Here is an 18096-nt window from a genome sequence, read left to right as displayed (position 1 = left end):
TGAGAAATATCAGACCCTGTGCTGTGGTGTGTGCTGTGTTAACATGAGAATATATCTTCCCAGATACAAGGAAGTTGAGTCCGCCTCGGGTCTAATCACTCGAAACACATTTAACGAGGGTAGCGAGGGTTAGAGGCGAGTGTTGCACTGTGTCAGTAAAGTTGTTGTTCATGTGTTCAGCGAGTGTGTAGAAGAAAGTGAACGTGGATATGTCAAGCGAAACTCCCGCATGTCTCGTCTTGCTGTTGTTATGGGAGGTGATGACACTGTGGTGAGGAAGTGGAACAGAAACGTCTGTCTCTCTCTGTCTGTCTTTTTTTGGTTGGTCAGTCAGTTCCCCTGGTCTGTCCAACTCTTAACAGTCCTTCAAGCTATAGGGCAGGAAAACACAGGCTGAAAATGACGAGTCCTGCTGTTAATGTTAGTGAGACAGTGGAAATGGACGTGTTGCTTATGGTTCCTTACATTTACATGACATTTATTCATTTAGCAGACGCTTTTATCCAAAGCGACTTCCAAGAGAAAGCTTTACAAAAGAGTATAGGTCACTGATCATAACAACGACATAGCCCCAGTCCTTCCAGCCAGCGTTGAAACAGAAGACCCACAGAATGTGGGCTGTTCTCTTCCCTAATAATGCTGCTTCCTGGGTCCTTAGAGGAAGTAGGTGGTCGTGTCTGCTCCCCAGGACATAAGAGGGCTCAATGTTCAACCAGAAAGCTTATCAGACTGGCTGTTTTACCAGTATTCAATGTGTCATTCCTTTGAATGAGTGTTTGTTTGTGTGTGTATGCATTATGCAAGGGTTGTTGAAAGGTATTTAGAGCTGTGTGAGAACACAGGACACACGAGGATGAGAGAACACAAATGATCCTCCTAACTGTGTTGGTTTTGTCACTCTGGCCCAGTGTTAAACAGGAGGACTCCCACTGGGAGATGATGTGTGTGTGTGTGTGTGTAGGGGAGGGGCATGTTTTGGTGTGAGATTCACCCTGGTGAGACTTGCGCCTTTTTCAGCATTCCATTCATTCCATCCTCCGGAGAGCCTTCTAGAACGTCGGGGAGGCCGCATACTAGAACGCCCTTTATGTTCCTCGGGGGTCACAGGGCCCAAGCGGCGACTTAGAACCCCTAATTTAGGACGAGCCTGGGAACTGAGATCTCTGAGCTGGCCAGCGCTTCTTAGGTTACAGACAACACTGTTTCCTTAGTTAGACTGCTGTACAGCCTCAGGACTGTCATTGTTTCAACTTTTGACTGGAGATACACTCATATGCACACAGACATAAACAAACACACAGAAACAGGCAAATAGACACGTAGACAAACAGCTTTTTACAAGCCCTTTCTTTCTCCAAATCAAGCCATGCTTTCATTAGCTATCCACTGGAATTTACTCCTGTTGACTCCCAGAATCATGAGGCTGTCCAACTCTAACTCTTACTTCTCTCTCTCCACAGGCTCCACAGGCCCTTGACACTTTACCAACCATCCAAACAGCAAATCATGTCGGACATCCCCGTCAGCTGCAGAGCCCACCTCCCCCCTCAGTAACCAATCGCAAAGCAAGATGTCAGCGTGCGGCGAGTTTGCAGAACACGTGTGGAAGCCCGGCTCGTGTAAGAACTGCTTCCACCCGCGCAGCGCCCACCCCGCCACCGGGGGCAGCATAGCGCCAGCCTGCCTTAGGGTCAGCCAGGCAGGAGAGGAGGAGGATGGCATGAGCGTGCCCTCGCCCTACAGCAAGCCCACTATTGCCGTCCGACCCACCATGATGCTAAACACAGACGCCAATGAAACGCTGGCTGACCTGGGCGTCAGCTTGGAACAGGTAGGAGAACAGCTTTGTCACTTGTTCATTTATTCACTCATTCACATGTTATCACGTTCACATAATCCATTCATTCACTCCATTCATTCACTCGCTCCTCAATTAATCTCTCCCTCCCTTTTTTGGTGTCCCCCCACCAACCAGGACAACCAGAAGAGTCCAGTGGATCGTCTGGGCCTGAAGAAGATGCTAGACCTGGCCCCTCTTTACATAGACAGTAATGGCTGCTCCAAAACCGTGAAGGATGGTCCACTCCAGAACCCCATGTCCCCCCCCAGAAAAACTGGTTACACCAGCCGATTTTCCCCCGGACCGCTGTCCCCCTCCTCCCTGTTCTCCCCCCTGTCCCCGCCCCCCCTCCCGAAAGACTCCTTGGGGATCAGTAGTGTCTTTGTCACCCACGGTGACGGGCGAGGCCCCCAGGGGCTCAGGGAGAATGGTGGAGGGGGGGAGGCCCACAGGTCGCAGGTGACCAGGAGCATCAAGAGCCCTTTCCCCGCCTCCAACGGTATGCTGACGCAGGGGTCCCCCGGCTCGCCGGACCCCCCCCAAGCCCATGTGGGGATGCCCCTGTCCATCAGCATCATTACCACCCCCGCCCTGGCCAGCACCATCCACACTGGGAACGCCTCGTCCCAGCCCCCTAGCACTTCTCCCCCTCCGTCTTCCGCCTCCAGCTCCACCACTGTCACCCTGGACTCCATCGCCCAGACTCCTCAGCCCCCTGGCCGCTCCTCTTCCTCCTTCCTGTCTGACCCAGCCAGCCTATCAGACTGCAGCTCCTACCGCAGCAGCACAGACTCCCTGCCTGGGCCCGAGGGCTTTGAACCTCCAGGACCAGACAGTCCAGGAAGCCCCTCGGCCTCCAGCCCTGGATCTGAGCCTGGCGGCAGGCAGCCTGCAGACTCAGAGCCCATCTACGCTGAGAGCACCAAGAGGAAAAGGAGGCTCCAGAGGGGGATGGCCAGAGACGAAGGGAGGCCCCAGCAGCTTAAGGAGGAGGTGGAACTAGCAGGGGTGGAGAGCCAGAGGGCCAAGATAACTGTAATGGCCGCCCACACGGAGGAGAACAACCGGACGTTCTACCTGAGCAGCCCAGATTCTGCTGTCAGCACCCAGTGGCCCCACTTCAGCCCCACAGCCCTCAAGGACCCCAGCAGCCCAGCCTTCAGGTGGCCCAGCTCAGGCTCCGCCTCCCTGGGTAGTGAGAACACCCTAGTCCCAGGCTCTAGCCCAGCCTACCTACAGCCAAAGCCCCAGTCTAGCCCCCCTATCCCCCCTAAGAGGAACACCCGCTCGCCCAAACTGGGCACCTCCAGCCTGTCCCCGGTGCCCCTCCCAGATCTCCCCGCCCTCACCCTCCTCTCCCCCAAGAGAGAGGAGACCCAGGGGAAGTCCCCCACGGAGCCTCCCCCCCCGGCCCCCGAGCGCAGACACAAGTTCCACGGCTCCGCCTGGAGCTGGGAGGGGCGCATCGAGGAGGAGGAGGAGGGAGAAGTGGAGAGGGAGAGCCTCAGGGAGAAGAGAGCTGACCAGGGAACGGTGCTGCTCAACGGGGGGGCCGGGGGGGCTGGCTGGAGGGAGGCCAGGGCTTGGAGAGTGTCGGCGGGGGCCCCGAGCGCCAGCAACCCCCCCTCTGCGCCTGGCACGGCCCAGGACAACAATGGTACCAGTCAGGAGAGCGAGGGCGAGGGCATCGCCACAGAGGAGGTGGGCAAACATAGCGCCGCCATGCTGGCCAAGACAGCATCTCTGAACTCCGGAGCCCTGGAGCCTAGCCCTCCACCCCCACCACCCAAAAAACACCACAGGTAAGAACCTGGGGGGGGACTGTGTGTTCTCTGTGGTGGAGTGACTGAATAATTGAGGGAAAGATTGAATGAGTGAGTGATGAGGATGAGTGAGTGATGGGTAAAGCCGCAAAGTAGATCCTGGATTCTGTGTCATTGATTGAATTAGGATAAAGATGTGTAGGAGCCTGGTTAAAGCGAATTTGTTAATTCATTAACGAATGAACAAATAAGGGAGTGGATGATAATTCTGAAGCAGTGAGGTAGATCTCAGTCCTTCTGTCTTTGTCAGGGTCACTTATCGAGACTCACAGGCTTAGATTAAGAGTCTGTCTCATACGTGGTTTGGTTCATGTCGTGTTTATGAATTCCCCGTGTGTTTGTTTGAACAAACATTTATAACGAGCCCAGTGTTTAAACTAGCCCTCAGAGAGTCTGTGTGTTTTATTGCAGAGATAATGTATGTCTTTCTCCATATCTCTGGGCTTTTAATAACGCAATACTGTCTGCTGTGGATGAATTATCTTCCAAAGCGCTACGTTGTGTTTGACTGTTTGAAAGAAACTGCTGTATTTCGTCTGTGATTTAGGACAACGCCTAATATTTGGTCTGTGCTTGCTTGCTTCCCATCTCATTTGTAGATTAACTGCATCACGCAGCACTGAAGTTAATTGCCAGGCATCGTCACTTTGAAAATACATTAGCTTTCCCTAAGTAGTCTTTTTTTTTTTTTTATTCCCCATTGATTCTAAAAGTGTTCTGCTGTTTCACGGGTGCGAGTGTGTCTATTGGGGCTGTGCTTGGGCCCACATTATGAATATTATGGGCTGGATGGTCTCCCCAGGGTACCACCTGATCAGCTGACTAGGCCTGTTTTGTGTAGCAGACAGTAGATCCACGTGGCTTTCTGTGGTTATGTGTGTGTGTGTGCCTGTGTGTGTGTGTGTGTGTGTGTGTGTGTGTGTGCACCGCAGTGTTTCATCGCTGCTCCCTTGTTAAGGCAGTCATGCTGTGCATTCAGCCCCAGTATCAGCCTCCATCCTCTCTTCTAGAACCCTGGTCATCATTCACAGTGTTCTGGAATGTTCCCTGAATGTCCTCCTTGTTCCATCAGAGCTAGTGTGACTTCTCATTCTCCTTCAGACACAGAAAACGGGCTGGAATAATGTTCTGGTCCCTTGTCACGTTGTGGATTTGTTTTTTGGCCTGACACACAAAGGGGTTGGTTCTGGGAGAAGAGAGGCCTTGTCCTATTGAGGGCATCACAACAACAGGGGGACAAACAAGCCTTTCGCTAAGATGCTGCTAGGATTGTACAGAGATCACTCATGTTTAAACATGGGTAAATATACCCACAGCGAGGAGCCTGGTCATGAGGTTAACTTATATAGCACACTGACGCTGAAGCACTCTGACACCAGCCTGTACTATTCTGACCCTCCAGGCAGGATGGATTATTAATACTGGGAGCTTTCTGAGTCATACGCTGAAAGCAGAAGGATGGAGGAAGAGAGAGACAGAGAGTGGGTGGGGGGGGATGGAGAGTGATGGAGTGAGAGAGGGATGGGGTAGGAGAAGGAGAGGGCCACTGAGAGGGAGAGAGAGAGATCAAGTCATGGATCTCTTAAAGACAACCTGTACTACGTCTGGTGTGTTTAGTTTCAGAGTAGCAAACTGAACTGTGAGTTCCACGGGTCACTGAATAGCAAACACCGGAAAGTTCTAGAAGGACTACAGTTCTACTCGAGGGAATTCAGAGGCCAGATCAGACCACCTTCCAGAGAGCTTTATTTTGGTTGTAACACTAGCACAGCCACACATCTCCAGTCCATTATGACATTGCGAGCTCACAGCGCTGATAAAAATACACTCCTCTGAACGTGTTGGAACACACCAAGGCCTGGCCTAGCAACGGTCACAGCAACACACACTTGGAAAATAAGGGCACCTCTCCTGATGGAAAACAAACATTTGTTTAATACAAATGGGTCCAACTGATTCCAGAAATAGATTGGCCTGTGGATCCTTACCTGTTGTAGGCACACGCGTACAGCCCGCTGGAGATCTGACCTGTGACACCAAAGGAGCTCAGAGAGTTTGAGCATTCTCTCCTCCATCTAGAAAGTCAGAGGGGAGTGGTGAGGAGAAGACAGGATCTTCCTCCCACAGCACACGTCCTTCCAGATTCACCAGAGCACTTAACCCTCAGAGGCCGTCTTTGAGAGAGAAGGGGCTAGCTAAATACGAGGACAAGCAGTTTCAATCCTGTTACTAAACAGTCCCCCCCCCCCCCTTCCATGGTGAAGCAGCATTTTAAAGAGCTGAATCATTTAACAACCAGATGGTTCAAAATCGTGCCCTTCAAAAAGCATCCATCAGTCTCTATCAGTGCCTTTGACCTCCAGGTGACCAACCTTTCTACAGTTTTGCATTGCAAGTGGGAGTCAGTGACCCCATGCTACTCCTGGCCAAGTGTTATGACCTCAGTAAAAGACTTGTGTGTATTATGGGATGCGTCGTCATAGCAGGTCGCCTATGGAGTTCTCTTGAGCAGATTGTTGCCATCGGCAACGCCCAAAATGTCCCCAGCCATGATGCTGCCCCCCCTCAGCAAAGATCTTCCACCACACACACACACACACCTAAGACCAGCCTGATCCCTTCCCCATGACAGATAATAGAAAAGATAGTGTCTTGTTGCTGGGTCGGAGATAGCAGTTGGGAGTTCTGGACTAAACTGCTGGGGGGGGGGGTGTGCATCTACGTCTGTGTGTGTGTGTGTGTGTGTGTGTGTGTGTGTGTGTGTGTTTGATGATGCTATGAGATAGCTGGCAGCCATACGGGTGTTCTAATTTACCGGATTTAACGGTTGCGGACACAGCTTCTACTGTGGAGAGAGCCTTTAAATACCAGTGTGAGTTCAGTGTCAGGGGTCTTGAGTTACTCTGTGCCGGGCCGGGAGAGCAGCTATCTGGACTGGGTCAGAAACATGAAGGGTCCGTCTCTACATGAACATGCGCAGCTCCAGTTACAGGTACTGTTAGACATTTACCGGAACATTCTTTCAACCAACCCTGGCTCACAACAACCAGACTAAACACTGTTGGCTTCTCACGTAAATGTGGGCTTCTTTCTCCTGGTTGGCTAGTACCTGTTGTTGTTTTAGGACACAGCAAAGGTTGTTGTTTATACAGCTTGTTGTGTTTGTTGCGTGTTGTGTAAACGGCGTGTTTGTGGTCGTATTCTGTGTATACAGTTTGAAACGGATCAGCCACTGTTATTGATGTGGGATGGGACTTCAACCCTGATTGGCCTCAGACACTTGAGTCAGACCTGTCAGACCTCAGCTTCAGGTGGAGCAGAGAAGAGTGGGTGGGGCAGTGAAGGAGGCAGGGAAGGCAGACGGATAAGGCAGAGGGCTGGATGCTGCAGAGAAGGGCGTACGCGCTGGGTCAGTCAGTCTCCCTCTCACCCGCTCCTGGCACCAGGGATGGCCCAGCATGGCGCTCTGCCCGGATTGGCCCTCTCCTCTCGGGTTACATAAACCTCCTCAAGCCCACTGGGTGGTTCTGCCCCGGGGCTGGTTGGAAGATGGGCCCTGGTCCAGTAGAACCTACACTAGGCTAACTAAACCAAAGATCCCAGCAGAGAATGTGGCCAATACAGACCTGCACTGTTACTGTAGCGCTCTGCGGTCTGCCGGTGTAGATGTTTGCAGCTGCAGTAACCTAACTCTGCTGTGTAGCACACGTGTGCAGGGCACCAATGAAGCTGCAGCCCAGCAGGAGGAGGAGGGAGAGGGGGAAGGAGGGAATAATGTTGGAAGAGGGAGAGAGAACGAAAGAGATGATGGAGCGAGAGACGCCGACAATCGGGTGGATTGACAGACGGGGAGGGAAGAGGAAGACCGAGACTGAAATGGAAGAAGGGGAAGAATGGGATGCCACGGGGAGGAAGAGAGAACGAGAAGGAAGGCAGGGCCAAGTCGTGTGAGAACAACAGCGAGGCAGATGGGGAGAGAGAGAGAGAGAGAGGCAGACTGAGAGAGAGAGGAAGACTGAGAGAGAAGGAGGCAGAGAGAGGGTGGGGAGAGGGGCAGAGAGAGAGAGAGAGAGAGGGAGGGAGGGAGAAAGAGGGAGAGGGGGGGTCAGAGAGAGAAACGGGGCTATAGTTGTGTGTTGACATCCCTTGGCAGCAGGGTGATGGTTTATGACTTTTATTGATGGATGTAGTCATGTGACCCTGTCAAACACAAAGGGCTGTGTTGTTCCCCAGAGCAGGATACACACCTGCATGTTCACACCATTGGTATGATAACTCACACTCATGTCACTAATCTCTGCTATGTTTTCAACTTTGACCTCACAAAGTAGACTCCCCTGGATCAAAGGCCTCTTGTTCCACTGATCATTATCTTATCAAAGATTTGGTCTTGCCTGTCTGTCTGCCTGTCTGTTCGTTTGTCTGTCTGTCTGCCTGCCTTCCTGTCTATTTGTGGAGCCTGTCAAGGTGGCTGGTTGACAGAGGAAGAAGAGCCTGATGACATCATAACCCTGCTCCACATTGATCAGATAATGTAGCTGGTGGTCATTTTCTATGAATGGCCTAAATGAGTAGTTGCATTTAGGATTCTTCTATCTTACATGAAATGGTCAGAGCAGAGCTCCAGCTCTATGTCTATGATGAGCACTATGTCTTTAGAGAGTCCCAATGGTTCTCATATTCAGTCCATATATCGTACACTGATCCTGCTGTGAATTGATTGCTTCAGACTGGCCAAGGTCACTCACTCTAGAATGAGGATAAATTATGTTCTCTGTAATCCATTCAGCCTCCCTGACTGGGCCTCCACATCCAGCAACCTGTCACTCACATTTCAATAAATAGTATATGAATAATGTATAACGTCAATAGTTCAGTACCTTATATTGTTTTCAGCGGTCCTATATCCTGGTTTGGTTCAGGACTACAGGCTGTGCCTGCCCTGTGCCTGCCCTGTGCCTGCCCTGTGCCTGCCCTGTGCCTGCTCTGTGCCTGCTCTGTGCCTGCTCTGTGCCTGCTCTGTGCCTGCTCTGTGCCTGCCCTGTGCCTGCCCTGTGCCTGCTCAGTGCCTGCCCTGTGCCTGCCCTGTGCCTGCCCTGTGCCTGCTCTGTGCCTGCTCTGTGCCTGCTCTGTGCCTGCCCTGTGCCTGCTCTGTGCCTGCTCTGTGCCTGCTCTGTGCCTGCTCTGTGCCTGCTCTGTGCCTGCTCTGTGCCTGCCTTGTGCCTGCCTTGTGCCTGCTCTGTGCCTGCCCTGTGCCTGCTCTGTGCCTGCCCTGTGCCTGCTCTGTGCCTGCCCTGTGCCTGCTCTGTGCCTGCTCTGTGCCTGCTCTGTGCCTGCCCTGTGCCTGCTCTGTGCCTGCCCTGTGCCTGCTCTGTGCCTGCTCTGTGCCTGCCCTGTGCCTGCTCTGTGCCTGCCCTGTGCCTGCCTTGTGCCTGCTCTGTGCCTGCTCTGTCAGCAGTCCTGTATGAAGAACGACAGATTCTTCCTCTCTCTCTCCCCCACTCTCTCTCTCTCTCCCCCCCTCTCTCTCTCCCCCCCCTCCCCCCCCCCCTCTCTCTGCAGTTGATTTTTGATTTAAAACTTAATTGAAGCTGAATGCCCCTGGATGGACAGAGCAGTCACTGTCAGATGAAGGGATGCATGAAAAGAGGAAGGGATAGAGGGATGAGGGTCCCATTACCCGATATAATGAGTGGTCTGAATGGCCGTCACTCAGCCTAATTGGGCTTCTTGATTAGACTGGCTCCTCAGAGCTAAACTCCAGCGAGGTACTGCTTTGTTCTGTCTCAGCGCCAAGCTGCTACTGTAGGAATGCCTTTTATAGTCACATTGACACAGAGGAATGTCTCTGGGCATCAGTGTGGTTGGTGGTGTTGGTCAAATCAAATCAAAATGTATTTGTATAGCCCTTTTTACAAGCAATGTCACAGAGGGCTTCACATACGCCCATAGACCTGCCCCTCAACCAACCTAAACCCTCAAGGAAGACAAGGAAAACCTCCCATAAAAACTCACTAGAGGAGAAAAACCTTGGTGGTGGTGGGGTCCTGGCAGACTTATGAAGACCAGTACTATCGTCCAGACACCACCACACCTCACAACAGCAGTTTATGAGATGAACCCGTGTGTGCGTGCGTGCGTGCGTGTGTGTGTGTGTGTGTAAGGAAGTGAATCCACCCTGAAACAGTTGGAAGTGTTGTGAGATGTGGCTTACTTCAGTGTCTGACGGTGACTCTGAGGGGAAGTGAGACATCTCTCCAGTCATAGAAACAAAGGACACACACTGGGCCAGAACAGACCTACAGACACAGAAGCTGACAGGCTGCACATGCTCTTTGTTCCCTAACCTTCTAGAAGCCGAGCCGTTGCAATGGGCCTTGCGAAACGTCTGGCGCGTATGCAGGCAGGTCGTAAAAGTTGCGATTGCTTTGTGTTTTGATTGAAATAACGGTGCTAGTCATTTGTTTGTCGTGTTAATTAAAGGCGGTTCTTGAACTAAATGTGAGCAGGAAGAGAAGCAGGGAGGCCGACAGACATACTGTCTCTAAGGTGGACTGTAAATACCACACTAATCTATTGCGCCCTTCCTCTCTCCATCCCTACCTGTGCAGGGTGTGTGCTAAGCTGAGTCAAAGCAGTATGGATCTGGAGCGCTGCAGCCAGCTGGGTTCGGTGGAGAGTCTGACCAGCTCCTTCCGAGGCCTGGGCAGTGCCAGTTTGCCCTCCGCCTCCACCGACAGCCTGCATGGAGACACTGCCAGGCCCCCGTCTGAGACCGGTGAGCCCCGAGGACCACACACACAGACACACTCTCATAAACATGCACACACACAAACAGACAGACAGGCGCCACACACACCCACACTCTGGGGAGAGGACCCTCCCCGGTGTTATGGTAATGCACATAAAAACTTATATAACACCGGTCACATGATGTTGTTCTTGTTCAAGGTTTACATCCAGGTGTCTGTTTGTTTCTCTCGTTTGTGGAAGTAACTCTTCATTAAGAGGAAGGCAGTTATCTTAGAACAATGGGAAGAGGAAGGTTGTGTTCACTGCCGAGAAGGGCTGCTTCAGGAAGTAACTCGGCAGTGAGTCCGAGAGATAGAAAAGTCTCTGTTCGGACTCCTGAACTGAGTCCTCCAGTCATCCACAGTAGCAACTAAAACCTAGAACGAGCAATGTCTCTAATTGTACTTCCTGTGAAGTGGTGTTTAAAGAAGTAATCATGGCCTGTGGTAGGTAGTTAAATGTGGGTTAGGGCTGCTTCCTGTCTCCTGTCGCATGCATACTCTCTCCTCATCAGGCTACACAGGCACTAAGTCATCTCAGTCCACCACACAATTCTCTTTCTCTCCCTTCACCCAGTCTTTAATTCTCCATGTCATTTTTGAGACCTTCCTCCTCCCAAAGATGAATAATGTGTTTGAACTGAAATGACTAACTCGAAACACTCACATACACACACATAGATAAGGCCAGAGACACCCAGACAGAGTTTTCAAGAGAAATGACTAACACATAGGCTTCTAGGTTTAACAGATATCTGGTTATCGTAGTCACCAGGGCACAGAGTGAGAAAGCATGACTATATGAATCAATACTGTTGTCGCGGGCTGGGCCTATTCTAGTTAAACAATAACTTCTACCAGCGCCAGGTAGTCCTCTCTCTACCTTACGGTGTTTTCTGTACATTGCTCAGTGAGTGTGAACCTCTCCTGTAAGGCTGCTGTGTTTATGGTCTGCTGTGTTGACACTCTGGTCTCCTACTGCCCCACGAATGCTGGTGGTTTCACGAAGACACTGGGTGACGACATTTCTTCGAACCTGGAGCGTCGACGCCGTGGACATGATTGGTGCCTGACTGCTACGTTTTGCTTCAGTTCATATGCCTGATCGTCTGTAGGCCTCTTTTGTGTTTCTGTGCAGGAGACAAGATGGTGGGTGCAGGTCTTCACATGTTGCGTTGATAATGATGACATCCTCTTCCACCCAGGTTCCCAGGATGCAACACGGCTTTCGTGCGCCTCTCCGTTTCCCAGAAGCCCCATGGCCTCTCCGGGTTCCCCGCACCCCGACCCCTTCCCTAGCGGCAACAGCCACGGCAACCAGCTCCAGCCGCCGCCACTCCCGGAGAAGAAGACGGTCAGCCGCACCATTTCTGCCCCTGACAACGCGGGGGGGAAGCCCCTGGTGCGCGCCTACCCCCGCCTGCCCTTCAGCGGCTCTGAGTCCAACATCTGCCGCCCCGAAGGGCCCCTCTCCAGCCTTCCCTCCAGTCCTCTGGAGCCCCGCCCCCTCTACTCGTCAAGCGACTCCCTTGAACACTGCCACGCCCCCCAGGCCCGCCCCGCCCGCTCCCGAACCCTGGACGAGTCCCTGAAGGGGCGTGGCCGCCTGGGCGTGCACGGCCGCGGCAGCATCACTTCCTCTTCGTCCCCGCAGCTCAGCGCTCCGCTCTCCGCCTCGGGCTCCGCCCTGCACCTGCACACGTTGCTCAGCAACATGGACAGCCGCGAGGGGGTGTACTCCAAGCTGGGCGGGCTATACGCCGAGTCCCTGCGACGCCTGGCGCTGAAGTGCGAGGAGCACTTCACCCGGAGCCAGAGGAACCCGCTGCGCTTCGACGAGAGCAACTGGTCGCTGTTCAAGCTCACCTGCAACAAGCCGTCCTGCGTGTCGGGGGACGCCGTGTACTACTCCGCCGCCTGCGCCTCCGACCCCAGCAACTCCTACGCCGTCAAGGTGAGCGAATGGAACGCACCGTGGGCCGTGCCAGACTTGGTTGGGTGACATGGTGGAAAAGCTTTCTGTTTATCTTCCCCATGCTTCCAGGGTTTCAATTTCGGCCCGTTCCATCTGGTTTAGTTGTCGTTGACTACCAAAACATTGGACACACTTAAACCATTTGGAATGCAGTCAGTTCTGTATCAGACTCAGTGAAACAATTTTTAAAGCAGCTGCCAAGACTGTGTTTACATTCTCGAGGGAAACAACAAGGCCAGTCCAGTGTTGTCATGCATCAATTCAGACAGTTAGATGTACAGAGTCTGTGGTTTTCACACAGAGATGAGACACAACAAGAGACCTGGTATGTTTGTAGAACATGGCCTTGTGCCATCGTGGGAATGTTCTAGAACCATGACTGTGAGAAGGCCCTCTGGGTAATCTCCCCATCCAGGTCATGCTCCCCCTCCTCTAGGATTGGCTCCTGTAAGAGCCACTCACACACCCATCAATCAAGGTCATCCTCCCACCTTGTTAAGCTGTCGCTCGTTAAACAATATCAAGTTTAGAGTGTAGTCATCTGAACCCCCTAACAAGGTGTCTGGATGCTGGGGGGGAGAGAGAGAGAAAGAGAGAGAGAGAGAAAGAGAGAAAGAGAGAGAAAGAGAGAAAGAGAGAAAGAGAGAAAGAGAGAACGAGAGAACGAGAGAACGAGAGAAAGAGAGAACGAGAGAACGAGAGAAAGAGAGAAAGAGAGAACGAGAGAACGAGAGAAAGAGAGAAAGGGGGAGAGATAAAAGCCAGAAGAGAGTAGAAAGAGAGGGGGGTGGAATGGGCAGCGCTAGAGAGATCAGAGGACACATGGGAGGTGTGTGTGTGTGTTAGCAGAGGGCCTCAGGGCTGGAGTGTTCAGACCTGGACCTGCATTCGCTCTGACTGACCTTTGGCCCAAAGTCATTAACGTCATGTAAATCTACAACAGACACTGTGTGTGTATGTGTGTGTCTGTGTGACTGCTTCAAGGCCTGTTTTCTTGCCTAATGTCTCAGGGTTCATTAATCTTTTCATGCCAGGCAGGATTTACACTCTGACACACCCCTCTAGTCAAGGCCTGCTCTCACACACGCTCTCACACACGCTCTCACACACGCTCTCACACACGCTCTCACACACGCTCTCACACACGCTCTCACACACGCACTGAGTGTAAAGCTGCTCCCTGCTTGTAGTGAAACTACAGCTCCACCAGTGTGCTCCTGATTAAAACAACCAACTGGAAGGGCTTTAATCTTGACACAGACTGTAGTAGAGAGTAGAGTAGTGCAGAATAGAGGGCCGAGTAGATGGCCCACTCCCCTTGTGGTTTATAAACAAGGCATTCTGTCGGGCTCACATTGCATTGTGGCCTCCAGTCATTTCGTCGTTTTTTTTTCTCATTGTAGTGAAAAGCTATTTAATACCCCTTTCCCTCTCTCCCCTTGTTTCTTCTCTCTTCTTCCCCTTCACCCCCCCCCCCCCCCCCCCCCAGATCTGTAAGAGCCCGTCAGCGGAGGCACGGCAGGGTCACCTGTACAGTCTGTCCGTCCAGCAGAGCATGCCCCCCCACTTCAACCTCCAGCAGGACTGTGGTCACTTCATCGCCTGCGTCCCCCAGAGCATGCTGCCCCCCGAGGAGGCCCCGCAGCCCCCCGCAGCCACTAACCCCGCCCAGGCTGGCGGCCCCGCCCAGGCCCAGGCGGAGCGGGAGCGCGTGGTGGTGATCACCCGGGAGGTGCCCCAGCAGAGCGCGGCCGACTTTGTGCGCGAGTGGGCGTCGTTCCACCAGGCCCAGCCCGAGGTGTACGAGCGCCGCGTCTGCTTCCTGCTGCTGCAGCTCTGCAGCGGCCTGGAGCACCTGAAGGAACACGGGGTCACGCACCGCGACCTCTGCCTCGAGAACCTCCTCCTGGTCCCCCACCGGCGGCACGCCTCCGCGCCGGCCGACGCCCACGACCAGCGGCTCCTCCCCCGCCTGCTCGTCAGCAACTTCGCCAAGGCCAAGAGGCGCTCCGCCGAGGACGCGGCGGCGGCCAATGCCGACCCGCGGTTCAAGCGCGACCACGCCCGCCTGGCGCCGGAGATCGTGTCGGCCGCCCAGTACCGCAAGTTCGACGAGTTCCAAACGGGCATCCTGATCTACGAGCTTCTGCACCAGCCCAACCCTTTCGAGGTGAGCCCCACCCTGAGGGACCAGGACTACCGCTGTGACCAGCTGCCCCCCATCCCCCCCCTGTCCCTCTACTCCGCCGGCCTCCAGAGCCTGGCCCGCCTGCTGCTCCAACCCGACCCCATCAAACGCATCCACATCCTGGAGGCAAAGCGGGCCCTGCAGGGCCTCCTCTGGGGCCCCCGGAGGGACCTGCTGGAGCAGCAGTGGGATGGGGGCCCCGGGGGAGCCTCGGGGGCCGGCCCCCGCCACGAGGGCCTCCTCAATTGGCTGGACGTGAAGCGAGCCCTGCTGATGATGAAGTTTGCCGAGCGCTCGCTGGAGCCCGAGAGGAACGCCGAGCTGGAGGACTGGCTGTGCTGTCAGTACTTCTCCTCCGCTCACCCGCTGTCGCTCTGTCACACGGCCGAGCTTCTCTACGCGCTCAAGTAGAGGCCCCCGCCCCCTCCCCCCCTCTGCGCACGCCTCGGACACACAGCTGGGCGATCGCCCCTGGATTGGGGCCTTTGTTGGAGCGCTAGAGATTGTCCAGCACCTAAAAGGAGGAACGACGTGAACCAGCGTGCCTGTCTGTCTGTCTGCCGTCCAATCACGTGCATGGAAGCCCACGGCCCCTCCCCCGACCCTCTACCACATCCTCCCCTCCATCCAGACTGAGCGCTCTGTGTCCACGGGTGGAGGGCAAGCCGGCAATGGGAATGCGCTACACACAGGTGTGTGGGGGAGTACAGCGGGCCTGTAGAGAGGCCAGCCCTGCCTGTCCTCGCGTGAAGCCGTCCTCGACGGCAGCACGTCCTTATTGACCTCCAGCTCTCTGTGCTGCGTTCAGAGCCGTATGAACCAGTAGCATCCTCCTGCCCGCTCTCTCAGCCCAGCTCTCGTTCACCTGATTGATTGTAGCAGACATTGCAGCTTGCTCGTCTCCTCTGACTGGCTACACGTCACAGGCCAAGTTCCATACGTGGCTCTCTCTTTCCTCTGGATAGTAAATACATACCAACTGATGACGAAACAGGAGTCGATGACGGACGGTAGGAATGAACAACTGAGATCTTACTATCTCTAGTGTTTGCTTCTAGTTAGACTCTGTTGCCCATATGTTAAGTTTGATGGAGACTCACAGTGCCTTTTCTCCCCTGTGTCAGACTGGCATCATAGAATTGTAAATTGTATTGAACTATTCCGATTATTATATTTTGGCCATGTGAAACAGGACTTTCACGGAGCGCTTGTGTGTGTGTTTGAGGAGACGGGCTGAACTTTGTGCAGAGAGCATCTTAACAGGTGAATGCTACTTAACAGCAGTGAATGAACAGTCAATGTATTTATATTATCCAATCTGTTTACCCAGTAGCTGTCACTGGAACGCCTTTGTTTAGGTTTACTGTTTGTGTTGCTTGTTTTGTTGCTTGGAGCTGCCGTTGTTGTGTTGCTGGCTCAGTCACACCTGATTTGGATCCCTGGATCCTCCTGTCTCTGCCCAGCAACACCGAACAGATACCGTCCAGCTAGCCCTCTGCTGTCATGATGTCCAGAGAAACCAGAACATGCCGTCTAACGACTAATACTCGTATTAATCCAGTTGGTTTGTGTAAGCCTCACCGGCATCAATAAACTGTAAATATGTTTTCACACGTGCTAACCATGTCCCAGTCTGTCTGTTTGTGGTCACGGAAAAGTGGATCCAATCACGTTGCTTATAGAACTAACGTGTTGTGACCATATGTGAGGGAGTCTGGTGTCAGAGGTACTACTAGATGGTTCTGCAGGACTGAGCCATGTGGGTTTAAATCCTCCTCCAGCCCTTCTGTGGTTCCCTTTCTCCCTCTTTACTTCTTTCCCCCTCTCTAGGAACCTCTCTAAATAAATCTAATAACAAGTAGATGGGGTCTTTATTTTGTCGAGTTTTTGTAACATTGTGACTTGACACCATGAGTGAACTTTGCACTGTTAGAAAGGACCGGAATGCAGGAGGACCGGAAGACACTAAATCCATGAGTACAGAGCAACACAGAGAAACAGTACGGCCGGACCCTCAGTTTAACATTCCTGTACAACAGTAATCTCTCTGCTTACAAAACGACAGTGCCCAAGCTTGTTGTGTTGCTGAAATTGAAATCCCCCCCCCCCCCCCCCCCCCCCAGTGTCTTACATCACTTCCCTCTCTCTTCTCCTAAGTGCTCCTGCTTCAGGATGGGAACTAGCTTCCAATCTGCTCAGGCGTCAGGCAGACATGCCTAAAAGCAAGCCTCTCCCATTCCGGCACTTACAATTCTGTCTATTCAAAAGCTTGTCTGAGATTCATCCCTGCACTCCCTCTGCCTTGTCCAGAAACACTCTCTGCTTCACCTCACTGAATCCAAAACACCACCGGCTCCTTTGTCATAGGTGGAATGTGTTGCCATGGGACCGCGGCCAATGGAATAACGGTTGTCAGAGGAACCAGTCACCCGTTTGAGTGACCCCGGCAACCCCTAAGAACAGCAACACTCCCAAGCTATTGTCCTCAATTAACATAGGTCATGTGATTTACTGACCAAATATGCTACAGATCTCTTTTCGCACAACCTGAGGACATCTGTGGGATGATTGCAGAGCAGTGAACTGAACCTGAATGGTCAATTAAAGTTGAACAATGAAGACGTTAATGTCAGATAAATAAGGTGAACAAATATGCAAATGAAGCCTAGTGGGTTTCCTCTGCTGTAGATGCAGACAGGCTCACGTTAGATCTCTACAACACCACATTTACAGTTTGTTACAACTTCAGAAGAGACGCTACAGTGATGCTAACATCCAGCTTTCTGATTCAATGATCATTTCAGCCCGGTAGGCTCTGGCTGAGTGACCACAGACCCCCACCTGAACTCTATACACCTCCATATCCAAATCTGAACCCACCTCCATATCCAAATCTGAACCCACCTCCATATCCCCACTAGTCACAAAAGCAGGTATTTGACACAGACCGTTTTGGGGTTTAATAATAATTAACCATTACATTAAGAGAAAATACTGTATACTTTATTTTAGCTGCAGTGGAAAACATACTGATGACATGTTTATGATGCAAGGCTGACATCTAGTGGTTACAGATACATAGTACAGTTAAATGTAACTTGCGTGAACACATTGCACCAACTTAGATTCTGTTTAGGTTTAAGTGCCAAAACATAAATATTGCATGGGACTAACACTGCTATATGTTTTGGCTTTTAGATTTGGGATATGGATAGATTGATTAGCTAAAAAAGTGTACTGTGAACTACCATACTGTGAACAGTGACACTGTAAACACAATAGCTACTGATGTATGAACCCTGATGAATAACCAAACAACACAATGCAAAACTTTTTTCAAACGCTTCATGACCTATTAAATGGTTCGTCCTAGGGTCCTGAGTTCGATGGAGTGAAGTTAGGTATTGGTCTAACGTTAGGGTTAGTTTGTGGGTTAAACGTTGGTCTGGATGGTCAGTCTGGGATAACGTATTAAGAAG

General features: G+C 52.4%; 1 protein-coding gene across 1 annotated transcript; it reads left to right on the top strand.

Moving 5' to 3' along the window:
- Nucleotides 1-1485: 1485 nt before the first annotated feature.
- On the top strand, nucleotides 1486-16234 carry LOC136956936 (inactive tyrosine-protein kinase PRAG1). The gene is made up of 5 exons (XM_067250986.1): nucleotides 1486-1831; nucleotides 1976-3642; nucleotides 10275-10441; nucleotides 11660-12408; nucleotides 13919-16234. Exons 1-5 carry the CDS (start codon nucleotides 1571-1573, stop codon nucleotides 15026-15028), a joined length of 3954 nt encoding a protein of 1317 aa, XP_067107087.1. The 5' UTR covers nucleotides 1486-1570; the 3' UTR covers nucleotides 15029-16234.
- Nucleotides 16235-18096: the final 1862 nt, after the last annotated feature.

This window comes from Osmerus mordax, chromosome 14, assembly GCF_038355195.1.
Source record: "Osmerus mordax isolate fOsmMor3 chromosome 14, fOsmMor3.pri, whole genome shotgun sequence".
NCBI classification, from domain to species: domain Eukaryota; kingdom Metazoa; phylum Chordata; class Actinopteri; order Osmeriformes; family Osmeridae; genus Osmerus; species Osmerus mordax.
Note: the sequence above shows the minus strand (reverse complement) of the source record. Positions and strands in the feature narration are given on the sequence as shown.